The 13,780-nt window shown below is 47.3% G+C and overlaps 1 protein-coding gene across 7 annotated transcripts in view; it reads left to right on the top strand.

Annotated features, from left to right (window-relative positions):
- Positions 1–13,780, top strand: part of rundc3b (RUN domain containing 3b) — a 167,273-nt gene that overhangs the window by 100,707 nt on the left and 52,786 nt on the right. For all 7 annotated transcript variants that reach the window (XM_072508644.1, XM_072508638.1, XM_072508645.1 and 4 more), the window contains exon 4: positions 13,476–13,561. In XM_072508644.1, coding sequence (XP_072364745.1) covers positions 13,476–13,561 — 86 coding nt within the window. The remainder of the gene's footprint in view (positions 1–13,475; positions 13,562–13,780) is intronic.

Raw genomic sequence — 13,780 nt, 5'->3', positions numbered from 1 at the left:
CACCTCGCACTTATCAGGGTTAAACTCCATCTGCCATTTTTCGGCCCAGCTCTACATCCTAACAATGTCTCTTTGCAGCCTACAACAGCCCTCCACCTCATCCACTACTCCACCAATCTTGGTGTCATCAGCAAATTTACTGACCCACCCACCCTTCAGCCCCCTCCTCCAAGTCATTGATAAAAATCACAAATAGCAGAGGACTCCGCACTGATCCTTGTGGTACACCGCTGGTAACTGGTCTCAAGTCTGAACATTTTCCATCCACCACCACCCTCTGTCTTCTATGTGATAGCCAGTTACTTATCCAATTGGCCAAATTTCCCTCTATCCCACACCTCCTTACTTTCTTCATGAGCCGACCATGGGGAACCTTATCAAACGTCTTACCAAAATCCATGTATATGACATCAACTGCTCTACCTTCATCTACGCACTTAGTTACCTCTTCAAAGAATTCAATCAAATTTGTGAGGCAAGATCTACCCTTCACGAATCGGTGTTGACTATCCCGGATTAAGCTGCATCTTTCCAAATGGTCATAAATCCTATCCTTCAGGACCTTTTCCATTATCTTCCCGACCACCAAAGTAAGACTATAATTATCAGGGTCATTCCTATTCCCTTTCTTGAACAGAGGAATCACATTCGCCATTCTCCAGTCCTCTGGCACTATCCCCGTGGACAGTGAGGACACAAAGATCTAAGCCAAAGGCTCTGCAATCTCATCCCTTGCCTCCCAAAGAATCTTTGAGTATATTCCATCTGACCCAGGGAACCTGTCGACCCTCAGGTTTTTCAAAATTGCTAATACATCCTTCCTCAGAACATCTACTTCCTCCAGCCTACCCACCTGAATCACGCTCTCATCCACAAAAACATGGCCCCTCTCCTTTGTAAACCCTGAAGAAAAGTATTCATTCAACACCTCTCCTATTTCTTCTGACTCCATGCACAAGTTCCCACTACTGTCCTTGACCGGCCCTACCCTCACCCTGGTCATTCTTTTATTTCTCACATAAGAGTAAAAAGCTTTGGGGTTTTCCTTGATCCGGCCCGCCAAGGACTTCTCATGTCCCCTCCTAGCTCGCCGAAGCCCTTTTTTCAGTTCATCCCTTGCTACCGTTTAACCCTCAAATGACCCTACTGAACGTTGTTTTCTCATCCTTACATACTCTTCCTTTTTCCTCTTGACAAGACATTCAACCTCTTTTGTGAACCGTGGTTCCCTCACATGGCCATATCCTCCCTGCCTGACAGGGACATACCTACCAAGGACACGCAGTATTTGTTCCTTGAACAAGCTTCACTTTTCATTTGTGCCTTTCCCTGACAGTTTCATGTTCCCATCCTATGCTCCCTAATTCTTGCCTAATCGCATCATAATTACCCCTCCTCCAATTATAAACCTTACCCTGCCGTATGGCCCTATCCCTCTCCATTGCATTAGTGAAAGACACCGAATTGTGGTCACTATCTCCAAAGTGCTCTCCCACAAACAAATCTAACACTTGGCCCGGTTCATTACCCAGTACCAAATCCAATGTGGGCCCCTCTCATGTCAGCCTATCCACATATTGTGTCAGGAAACCCTCCTTTCTTTGTTCTTTGCACACGCTGTACAAAAACTGCCCCATCCGAAGTGTTCGACCTATAGAGGTTCCAATCAATATTTGGAAAGTTAAAGTCACCCATGACAACTACCTGAGACCTCCACACCTATCCATAATCTGTTTTGCAATTTCTTCCTCCACATCTCTATTACTATTTGGGGGCCTATAGGAAACTCCTAACAATGTGACCGCTCCTTTCCTATTTCTAACTTTGGCCCATATTACCTCAGTAGACAGATCCCCTTCAAACTGCCTTTTCTGCAGCCGTTAAACTATCCTTGATTAACAATGTGACTCCTCCACCTCTTTTACCACCTTCCCTACTCTTACTGAAATATCTATACCCCGGAACTTCCAACAACCATTCCTGTCCCTGTTCTATCCATGTCTCCGTAATGGCCACAACATCGTAGTTCCAAGTACCAATCCACGCTCCAAGTTCACCTACCTTATTCCAGATGCTCCTTGCATTGAAGTAGACACACTTCAACGCACCTTTCTGACTGCCGGTACACTCCTGCGACCTTGATACCCTCCTCAGTACCTCACTACTCTCGACACTGGCTTCTGGAACATAGCTCGTTTTCCTAGCCACCTGACAAATTAGTTTAAACCTCCCCGAACAGCTGTAGCAAATTTCCCTCCCAGGATATTGGTGCTCCTCTGGTTCAGGTGCAAACCGTCCTGTCTGTACAGGTCCCACCTTCCCCAGAATGCGCTCCAATTATCCACGTGCCTGAACCCCTCGCTCCTACACCATCCCTGCAGCCACGTGTTTATCTGCACTCTCTCCCTGCTCCTCACCTCACTGGCTCGTGGCACCGGCAACAAACCAGAGATGACAACATGGTGTGACCTGGCTCTCAGCTTCCACCCTAGCTCCCTAAATTCCTGTTTTAAATCCCCCTCCCTTCTCTTAGCTATGTCGTTGGTACAAATGTGTACCACGACTTGTGACTGCTCCCCCTCCCCTTTTAAGGATTCTGAAAACATGGTCTGAGACGTCACGGATGCTTAGCTATTGCTCTCCTGCTCTCCCTCCTTCCCTTCTGAGCCACAGGGATGGACTCAGTGCTGGATATCTGTTCACCGTTGCTTACCCCTGGTAGGTTGTCCCCCTCAACAGTATCCAAAACGGTATACTTGTTACTGATGGGAACGACTACAGAGGATCCCTGCACTGACTGCTTCCTCCCAGCCCCTCTCACCGTCACCCATCTACCTTGATTCTTCGGAGTAACTACATCCCTGAAGCTACTATCTATGACCACCTCTGCCTCCTGAATGATCCGAAGTTCATCCAGCTCCAGTTCCCTAACGCGGTTTCTGAGGAGCTGAAGATGGGTGCACTTCCCACAGGTGAAATCAGCAGGGACACTGACGGCGTCCCTCACCTCAAACATTCTGCAGGAGGAACATTGCACTGCCTTCCCTGCCATCCCCTCTAGATAAAAAAAGAAAGAAAGAGCTTAACTGTTATTCACTCTACCCCTTAGGTTAAAGGAGATGGAAGGGTGGGGACACTACAAGTATAGTGTCTAGGGTTTAGAAACTGCCCAACTTAAATACAGGTAAAAATAAAAGACCAGCAACCACAGTGCGCCAAACGAGAACAGCAATCAGCTGTTATGGGCCTGCGCAAACAATTTAAATCTTTACTACTTGCCCAGCAGTCACTCTGTCCTCACTCTGACCGGATTCAGCTGGAAATTCCCAACAGCAAGTTTAAAAAACAAAATGTACACCCCTTCTCAGCAAGCACTCACTCAGTAACCACTGCACCCCGCACGATAACACCTCAGGGAAAAGAAAAACTACTTACCAGTCACCAGCCAATCACTTAACTGCAGGCTGTGACGTCACGGTTCAACTTTCTACTTCTACCTGCCCTCGAGTCTCCCTCTTGATCTTTACTCGGCTGGGATCCTTAGTGGTTGTCTTTTTTGGATAGAGGAGGAGGTAGGGAGGTAGTTTCGGGTTTAACTGTCACTTGACAACAGCTCCTCCACAAACCACCTTCAAGATACGGTGACTGCAATGCACTGATGCAAATTTTCCCCGCAACAGCCAATCAGCAGCTCTGCTCTACTGTCCTCTGCTGGGCATATGTTCCCATGCATTGACTATACCCATCTCTGCCTCTCTCCTACCTCTCTTAACCCCTGTTTTGCCTTTATGTTGTTGAACTGCTTGTCAACATTCAATAGGAGGGAGGGATTTGGAACCTTTACAAGCTAGACTGGTTACACACCAGGGCTGGGACCAAGGTCCTTGCAGGGGTACTTGCTGGTTCTGCTGGGGAGAGTTCAAACTTAGTGGCAGGGAGATTGAAAATTGAGCAGGGAGACACAAAAGAGAAACATAAATGAAAGACCGAAGAGTACAAAACAAAAGTAGAAGGATGAGGGAACGAGGGCAAGCAGCAAAAAGGTCCATAGTACAAAACTGTGCAAAAATGTTAAAAAGGCAAATCTAAAAATACTGTATCTGTGTGCACAGGGCTTTTGCAATAAGATGGATGAATTAACAGTGCAAACTGGTATACACTGCAATGATATGATGGTGATTGTGGAGACATTACCACAGTGTGACCAAGGCTGGGAACTTAATATCCAATTTATGAAGGACCAGCATAAAAAAGGTGGTGGGTTGGCATTGTTAGTTGAGGATAAAATCAGTCCAATAGAGAGAGAGAAGACACTGGCTCAGAAAAACATTACTAGGAGTTGTCTCTAGGCCTCCAAACAGTAATATAAATTGGCATTAAACAGGAAATTGAAGATGTATGTAATGTGGGTGACTTTAATCTATGTAGCAAATTAGCAATAATACTGTGGCAGATGAATTCCTGGGGAGTACATGAAATGGTTTTAGACCAGTATGTCAAAGAACCAACTAGAAAACATGCTCTCCTAGATTTGGTACTGTGCATTGAGAAGGGGTTAACTAATAATCTTGCTGTGCAGGACCATTTGGGGAACAGTGACCATAACCTGATAAAATTCTTCATTAGGATAGAGAGTGAAGAAGTCTGATCTGAAACTATGTTCCTAAGCAAAGGAATCTAGGAAGGTGTGAGGTGAGCTTTGGCTAAGATAGAATGAGGAACTTCATTAAAAGGCTAGGCGGTGGAAAGTGTGCATTGCAATAGTTATACATTCCTCTCATGGTCTCCCCCCTCCTTTTCTCTGATCTCCTTCAACCTTTCTCTGTTTCCGTAATCCTGGTCTATTGAGCATTCGTGATTTTCATTCACCATTTGGCCATGTTTTCAGCTGCCTAAGCCTTGAGCGTTGAAATTCCCTCCTTGTGTCTTCTTTCTCTATCTTCTTTTAAGGTCGCTCCTTAATTATCTAGCTTTTTGAGCAAACTTTTGATCATTCGATCTAATGTTTCCTCATGCGGATGTGTGTAACTTTGTTTCATATACTGCTGCGAGAGTTCCATGGGTGTTCTGTTATGTTAAAAGGCGTTTTATAAATACAGGTTGTTGCAGATCTTGTCACCAAGGGCTAAAAGAAGATAGAATAATGGGGAACTCTGGCAGTGATAGTTCAGGTGTGATCATTTACAATTTGTGCTAAACAAAGTTTTTAATCTTTTCATTTTGATAAGATTAACGTAAAATAGTGAACAGAGGAATCTCATATGTACATGCTATTGTATTGTGATTTCAACCACTAAGTAACTCATGGGTCTCATTAATAGCCCCGAGTTATTTCACCAAATCTGATGAGTCTCAGCTTCACAATCCATGTGTTCTCTGTTTGTGCCGTGTCAACTGATCTCAGCCAAGGTGATGGATGATATGGTGCTGTCAACTTCATAAAGGGATGAATTGGCCTGGGTTCTTGCTGTTGATTGCTATTCAGTGGCCTCTGCTGGAAGTGTCTGAGAATGAAGGATAGTTTTGGGTGAGGATAGCATAGATCTTGGCTGTGATGCTTCAGTTCAATGATCTGCTGATATGTATTTAGATGTGCACAAATAATGGCAATGTAATAGATATATCGCCTTCAAGAAAAGATGGGAAAGAAAATTAGGGGGGAAATCACTGTTTCATCATTAAACTGGTTGAATTGAACGCATGTATTTTAATGTGCCTTGTACTTTACACCTTGTTGATTCTTCAGTCTACAGTTTTACACAGCCATGTGAAACAAATATTCGAATGGCTGTGATTTTTGCATGGCATTATATCTCAAAACAATCCCTTTATTTCTGCACATGGTGCTAATGCAATCTTTTGATAATCATTTGCAAAACTATTGGCTTATGCGCATGCCCTAATGATTGGTCACATGCTGTTGAATAATTTTTAATGGTAAACGTTTCTCTGCATCCTTCTCGACCAGTCTGCAGCCTTTGACACTGTTAAGCACCCCAACCCACTTCAATGGCACTCCGCTGCAGTCCAGATCACAACACACCTGGTTAAATCCTCATCTATCCAGTTTTAACCAGAGACTCATCTGCAAAATTGACACTTCCCGCACTGACGCCATTATCTCTCGAATTCCTACCCTTCCCCCAAGAATCTATCCTTGGTTCTTTTTTTCCCCCACATCTACATGCTGCCCTTCTGTGGCAACATCCAAAAACACCATCAGTGTTCACAGATAAACCGATTACACCCACCAGCATCTGGCAGAGTTTAAAAACAAATATTGCCCATCCCTAATTTCTCTTGAGAAGGTGGTAGTGAGCTGCTTTCTTGAATTGTTGCAGTCCATGTGACCCATTTCTGATGTGTTATGCTGCTTGACCAACATCCAGGACTTCATGAGCAGAGGTTTCCTCTAATTAAATATTGGGAAGAGTTAAGGCATTGTTTTCAGTCTTCGTCACAAAATTCCATTCCCCAACCATTCCTTTCATCTCTTCCTTTCAATTGCCTGAGGCTGAGCCAGATGGTCACAACTTGGCCTCCGGATGAGCTTTTATCTAGTGCATGGGTAAAAACACCTGCTCCCACCTCCGTGACATTGCCTGCCCCTGCAGCTCATCTATTACTGGAACACTCGTATCATCTCCAGACGTGACTGATCCAACATCTTCTCGACTATTCTAATATCTTCTAGCCAGCCTATTATCTGATTTTCTCTGTAAACTTGAGCTCATCCAAGCCCCTACTGCTGACATCCTTCCTCAAACCAAGTCCCATTTGCCAATCACCCCTGTGCATGCTGGTTTCTATTTTTTAATTCTCATTTTTGGTTTCAAAATCCTCCATAGATATACAGTTCCTTCTCTTTTTAGTCCTTTTTTTTAACTTCTCTCCTTTTTCAGGCACTGATTAAAACCCATCTCGAGTAAGCTTTTGGCTATCTGCCTTAATACTTCCTGAAGTAGTTTGGAGACAGATTTGTTTGAATAATGTTCTTGTGAAGCACCTGGGGATATTTTACTCCATTTAAAGGTACAATATAAATCCAAGTTATTTTTGGAAAGCAATACCCGAACAATTAATCTATTTAATTTTAAAGAGGGGAATGCTGTAATTCTGAGACTTTGATGGGGGAGGGGGGGCAAGGATGGCAAGATCCCCTGCCAGATTCCGCACTGGTAAACCCGTTCATTATACACTAGCGAGTTCTCCATGTTACCTGGTGGGCCGTCAACTGGTTCATCTTCCCACCATCAGTTGACGGGTTCAAAGGTCCCGATGCCATATTTAAGTACCAGTCCAGCACACTCCTATCTATCGATTTCTCGGAGTTCCGGGTGCGGCGATGACCAGCTGAGTCGCACGTTTCGGCAGCTCCCTGTGAAACGGACTTTTGGGCTCTTGATAGGAGCCCCAACGGCAATTTTGACGGCTAAAAACACTGTGCGGTAAACCAGAAGGGAATCCCCCCCTGGATACGGATGGAAAAAGGAGGAGAAAGTGGCCAGATTGCAGTGGATCCTTTAGAACAGCGGCAAGGAAGGCAAGCAAAAACCAAGATGGCGTCGGAAGGTGGCAGTTTAACATGGGGCCCTGAACAACAAGAGTTCTTGAAATGCTGTGTGGAAGAGATCAAAAAGGAAATGAAGAAAGAGCTGTTGGCCCCGATACTACAGGCGATCGAAGGGCTAAAGGAGGAACAAAAGACCCAGGAGCGGGAGCTTCGGGTCGTGAAGGCAAAGGCAGCCGAGAATGAGGACAACATACAGGGCCTGGTGGTGAAGACGGAGACGCAGGAGGCACATCAGAAACGATGTGTGGAAAGGTTGGAGGCACTGGAAAACAACGCAAGGAGGAACAACCTGAGGATTCTTGGTCTTCCTGAAGGTGTGGAGGGAGCGGACGTCGGGGCATATGTGAGCACGATGCTGCACTCGTTAATGGGAGCGGAGGCCCCGGCGGGTCCGTTGGAGGTGGAGGGAGCATACCGAGTGATGGCGCGAGGACCGAGAGCAGGAGAAATTCCCAGAGCCATAGTGGTGAGATTCCTCCGTTTTAAGGATAGAGAAATGGTCCTTAGATGGGCGAAGAAAACTCGGAGCAGTAAATGGGAGAACGCGGTGATCCGCGTTTATCAAGACTGGAGTGCGGAGGTGGCGAGAAGGAGGGCGAGCTTTAATCGGGCCAAGGCGGTGCTTCATAAAAAGAAGATAAAATTTGGAATGCTGCAACCGGCAAGACTGTGGGTCACATATCGAGGGAGGCACCACTACTTTGAGACGGCGGATGAAGCGTGGACTTTTATTGTGGAAGAAAAACTGGAATGAGCGGGTTATTAAAAAGAACGTTTGAACAAAGTGGTGGGGCGAATGTGGGGGGCAAAGAGGGGTTTTATGTACTAATCCTGCGATGTGGTAACTTTTCTCTCTCCCACAGGTGGTGATGGGGGGAGGAGGGGAGGTGGAGGAGATGGGGCGTTGGCCATTGGGGGCGGGGCCAAGGGAGCAGCGCGGGCTTGGTTCCCGCGCTATGATAATCATGGCGGGAATAGAGAAGCAGGAAGGAGGGGGCGTCGCACGGTGCGAGCCGAGGTCACGGGGGGAAGCTGAGGTCAGTCAGAGTTTGCTGACTTCTGGGAGCAACATGGGGGGAGTAATTACGCTAGCGGGGGGGGGGGGGGGGGAATTACTGGGTTGCTGCTGCTGGGGAGAGGGGGGAGCTGGTATGGGAGAGGATGGCGGGGGTGCACCGCCTGGGGGAGATACAGCTGCGTGGGAACCGGGTGAGGAGCTGGATAAAGGTGATGGCTAATCGACAAGGGGGGGGCGTAGGAAGCCCCCCAACTCGGCTGATCACGTGGAACGTGAGAGGGCTGAACGGGCCGATAAAGAGGGCACGGGTACTCGCACACCTTAAGAAACTTAAGGCAGATGTGGTTATGTTACAGGAAACGCACCTGAAACTGATAGACCAGGTTAGGCTACGCAAAGGATGGGTGGGGCAGGTGTTCCATTCTGGGCTAGATGCGAAAAACAGGGGGGTGGCTATATTAGTGGGGAAGCGGGTAATGTTCGAGGCAAAGACTATAGTGGCGGATAACGGGGGCAGATACGTGATGGTGAGTGGCAAACTACAGGGGGAGACGGTGGTTTTGGTAAACGTATATGCCCCGAACTGGGATGATGCCAATTTTATGAGGCGGATGCTAGGACGCATTCCGGACCTAGAGATGGGAAAGCTGATAATGGGGGGAGATTTTAATACGGTGTTGGAACCAGGGCTGGATAGGTCGAAGTCCAGGACTGGAAGGAGGCCGGCAGCAGCCAAGGTACTTAAAGATTTTATGGAGCAGATGGGAGGTGTAGACCCGTGGAGATTTAGCAGACCTAGGAGTAAGGAGTTCTCGTTTTTCTCCTATGTCCATAAAGTCTACTCGCGAATAGACTTTTTTGTGCTGGGTAGGGCATTGATCCCGAAGGTGAGGGGAACGGAGTATACGGCTATAGCCATTTCGGATCACGCTCCACACTGGGTGGACTTGGAGATAGGGGAGGAAACAGGAGGGCGCCCACCCTGGAGAATGGACATGGGACTAATGGCAGATGAGGGGGTGTGTCTAAGGATGAGGGGGTGCATTGAAAAGTACTTGGAACTCAATGATAATGGGGAGGTCCAGGTGGGAGTGGTCTGGGAGGCGTTGAAGGCGGTGGTTAGAGGGGAGCTGATATCAATAAGGGCACATAAAGGGAAGCAGGAGAGTAAGGAACGGGAGCGGTTGCTGCAAGAACTTTTGAGGGTGGACAGACAATATGCGGAAGCACCGGAGGAGGGACTGTACAGTGAAAGGCAAAGGCTACATGTAGAATTTGACTTGCTGACTACAGGCACTGCAGAGGCACAATGGAGGAAGGCACAGGGTGTACAGTACGAATATGGGGAGAAGGCGAGCAGGTTGCTGGCACACCAATTGAGGAAAAGGGGAGCAGCGAGGGAAATAGGGGGAGTGAGGGATGAGGAAGGAGAGATGGAGCGGGGAGCGGAGAGAGTGAATGGAGTGTTCAAGACATTTTATAAAAAATTATATTAAGCTCAACCCCCGGATGGGAGGGAGAGAATGATGGGCTTCTTGGATCGGCTGGAATTTCCCAAGGTGGAAGAGCAGGAAAGGGTGGGACTGGGAGCACAGATCGAGGTAGAAGAAGTGGTGAAAGGAATTAGGAGCATGCAGGCGGGAAAGGCCCCGGGACCGTATGGATTCCCAGTCGAATTCTATAGAAAATATGTGGACTTGCTCGCCCCGGTACTGACGAGGACCTTTAATGAGGCAAAGGAAAGGGGACAACTGCCCCCGACTATGTCTGAAGCAACGATATCGCTTCTCTTAAAGAAGGAAAAGGACCCGCTACAATGCGGGTCCTATAGATCTATTTCCCTCCTAAATGTAGATGCCAAGGTCCTGGCCAAGGTAATGGCAATGAGAATAGAGGAATGTGTCCCGGGGGTGGTACACGAGGACCAAACTGGGTTTGTGAAGGGGAGACAGCTGAACACGAATATACGGAGGTTGTTAGGGGTAATGATGATGGCCCCACCAGAGGGAGAAACGGAGATAGTAGTGGCGATGGATGCCGAGAAAGCATTTGATAGAGTGGAGTGGGATTATTTGTGGGAGGTGTTGAGGAGATTTGGTTTTGGAGAGGGGTATGTTAGATGGGTGCAGCTGTTGTATAGGGCCCCAGTGGCGAGCGTGGTCACGAATGGACGGGGATCTGCATATTTTCGGCTCCATAGAGGGACAAGGCAGGGATGCCCTCTGTCCCCATTATTGTTTGCACTGGCGATTGAGCCCCTGGCGATAGCGTTGAGGGGTTCCAAGAAGTGGAGGGGAGTACTTAGGGGAGGAGAAGAACACCGGGTATCTTTGTATGCGGACGATTTGCTACTATACGTGGCGGACCCGGCGGAGGGGATGCCAGAAATAATGCGGATACTTGGGGAGTTTGGGGATTTTTCAGGGTATAAATTGAACATGGGGAAAAGTGAGTTGTTTGTGGTGCATCCAGGGGAGCAGAGTAGAGAAATAGAGGACCTACTGTTGAGGAAGGTAACAAGGGACTTTCGTTACCTGGGGATCCAGATAGCTAAGAATTGGGGCACATTGCATAGGTTAAATTTAACGCGGTTGGTGGAACAGATGGAGGAGGATTTCAAGAGATGGGATATGGTATCCCTGTCACTGGCAGGGAGGGTGCAGGCGGTTAAGATGGTGGTCCTCCCGAGATTCCTCTTTGTGTTTCAGTGCCTCTCGGTGGTGATCACGAAGGCCTTTTTTAAAAGGATTGAAAAGAGCATCATGGGTTTTGTGTGGGCCGGGAAGACCCCGAGAGTGAGGAAGGGATTCTTACAGCGTAGCAGGGATAGGGGGGGGCTGGCACTACCGAGCCTAAGTGAGTATTATTGGGCCGCTAATATTTCAATGGTGAGTAAGTGGATGGGAGAGGAGGAGGGAGCGGCGTGGAAGAGATTAGAGAGCGCGTCCTGTAGGGGGACTAGCCTACAGGCTATGGTGACAGCCCCATTGCCGTTCTCACCGAGGAACTACACCACAAGCCCGGTGGTGGTGGCTACACTGAAGATATGGGGACAGTGGAGACGGCATAGGGGAAAGACTGGAGCCTTGGGGGGGTCCCCGATAAGAAACAATTATAGGTTTGCCCCGGGGGGAATGGATGGGGGATATGGAATGTGGCAAAGAGCAGGAATAACGCAACTGAAAGATCTGTTTGTGGATGGGAAGTTCGCGAGTCTGGGAGCGCTGACCGAGAAATATGGGTTGCCCCAAGGGAATGCATTCAGGTATATGCAACTGAGGGCTTTTGCGAGGCAACAGGTGAGGGAATTCCCGCAGCTCCCGACAAAGAGCTGCAGGACAGAGTGATCTCAAAGACATGGGTGGGGGATGGTAAGGTGTCAGATATATATAGGGAAATGAGGGACGAAGGGGAGACTATGGTAGATGAACTAAAAGGGAAATGGGAAGAAGAGCTGTGGGAGGAGATCGAGGAGGGGCTGTGGGCAGATGCCCTAAGCAGGGTAAACTCGTCGTCCTCGTGTGCCAGGCTAAGCCTGATTCAGTTTAAGGTATTACACAGGGCACATATGACTGGAGCACGGCTCAGTAAATTTTTTGGGGTGGAGGATAGGTGTGCGAGGTGCTCGAGAAGCCCAGCGAATCATACCCATATGTTTTGGTCATGCCCGGCACTACAGGGGTTTTGGATGGGGGTGACAAAGGTGCTTTCAAAAGTAGTAGGAGTCCGGGTCGAACCAAGCTGGGGGTTGGCTATATTTGGGGTTGCACAAGAGCCGGGAGTGCAGGAGGCGAGAGAGGCCGATGTTTTGGCCTTTGCGTCCCTAGTAGCCCGGCGCAGGATATTGCTAATGTGGAAAGAAGCCAAGCCCCCGGGGGTGGAGACCTGGATAAATGACATGGCGGGGTTTATAAAGCTAGAGCGGATTAAGTTCGTCCTAAGGGGGTCGGCTCAAGGGTTCACCAGGCGGTGGCAACCGTTCGTCGAATACCTCGCAGAAAGATAGACGGAATGGGAAAAAGAAGGCAGCAGCAGCAGCCCAGGATCGGGGCGGGGGGGGGGGGGGGGGAGGAGGAACCAGAAGGACTCTCAGGGTTGTTAATATATACTGTATAGTATGTATAGGTCGTTGCTACAGATAATTATATATTGGACTGTTAAATTATATTTTTGGAGAGTGTTACCTGTGACAAGGCAGTTGCCAATTAGGGCTAGTTTTCATTTTTGTTATTTATTATTTATTCATTTTTTGTTTATAAAATAGGTCATTGTTATTGGTGTTGTTATAATATTGTGTAAAGGATGCACAATGTACTGTGTTGGTTGACCAAAAGTTTTCAATAAAATATTTAATAAAAAAAAAAAAATCTATCGATTTCTCCAGCCCAGCTGTTTGCGCTAGACTGTGTCGGATGTCAGCAACCCAGAAGAGAAAGGCTAGCAGCCTCCAGATGAAGGCTGTTCCTTAATTCCGCTGACATGACACACGATTGGATGGTGTTTTGCGCCACCAAACCCGCCATGGGCAGGGTGGGAGAATTCTGCCCAGACTCTCTTCCTTGACAACTGATGAAATTTGTGTCCAAATGATCTTTTGTGGGTATTTTTCTGTGTCAGTCTGCGTATCCATGGGAGGCCAGCAGACTGACATAAGATATCCCTTGTATGTATCCTTTTTTATAGTTATATGTTTTATGGTAAGCAAGCTGTCTGGATTGTTGCTCGAATGGTATGTATCGCATTTTCTCCCATATGGCTTATGTGGTTATGTCTTGTCTTGTCATATATAGCTGTCAGCACAGTGAGCAAAAGAATGATGTAGCTGTTTGCACAATGCATTTTTAATTCTGTTTTGCTTCTGCTCTGTGTCTTGTAACTTGACAGGGCAGAGCATGGATCCGTGTTGCACTCATGGAGAAACGACTGTCTGAGTATATCTCTACTTCCCTGAGGGACATCAAAACAACCAGGTCTTTACAAATTATCCATATTTATTTGACACCTACAATATAATAGCAGAAACTAATGAAATTGAACTTGGATTGATTTTATAAAATGATTCTTTGCAGCCTCTTGCTGATAACGTAAACTACAATCTAGTTTTTTCATTTCATGAACCAGTAAACTATTGAGGAGATGCAGATAGTGTTTATTTGTCCTATTATTTGCTTGGCCAGAGACACTATAAT

Source organism: Scyliorhinus torazame, chromosome 6 (genome assembly GCF_047496885.1).
Source record: "Scyliorhinus torazame isolate Kashiwa2021f chromosome 6, sScyTor2.1, whole genome shotgun sequence".
In the NCBI taxonomy this organism is placed as follows: domain Eukaryota; kingdom Metazoa; phylum Chordata; class Chondrichthyes; order Carcharhiniformes; family Scyliorhinidae; genus Scyliorhinus; species Scyliorhinus torazame.
Note: the sequence above shows the minus strand (reverse complement) of the source record. Positions and strands in the feature narration are given on the sequence as shown.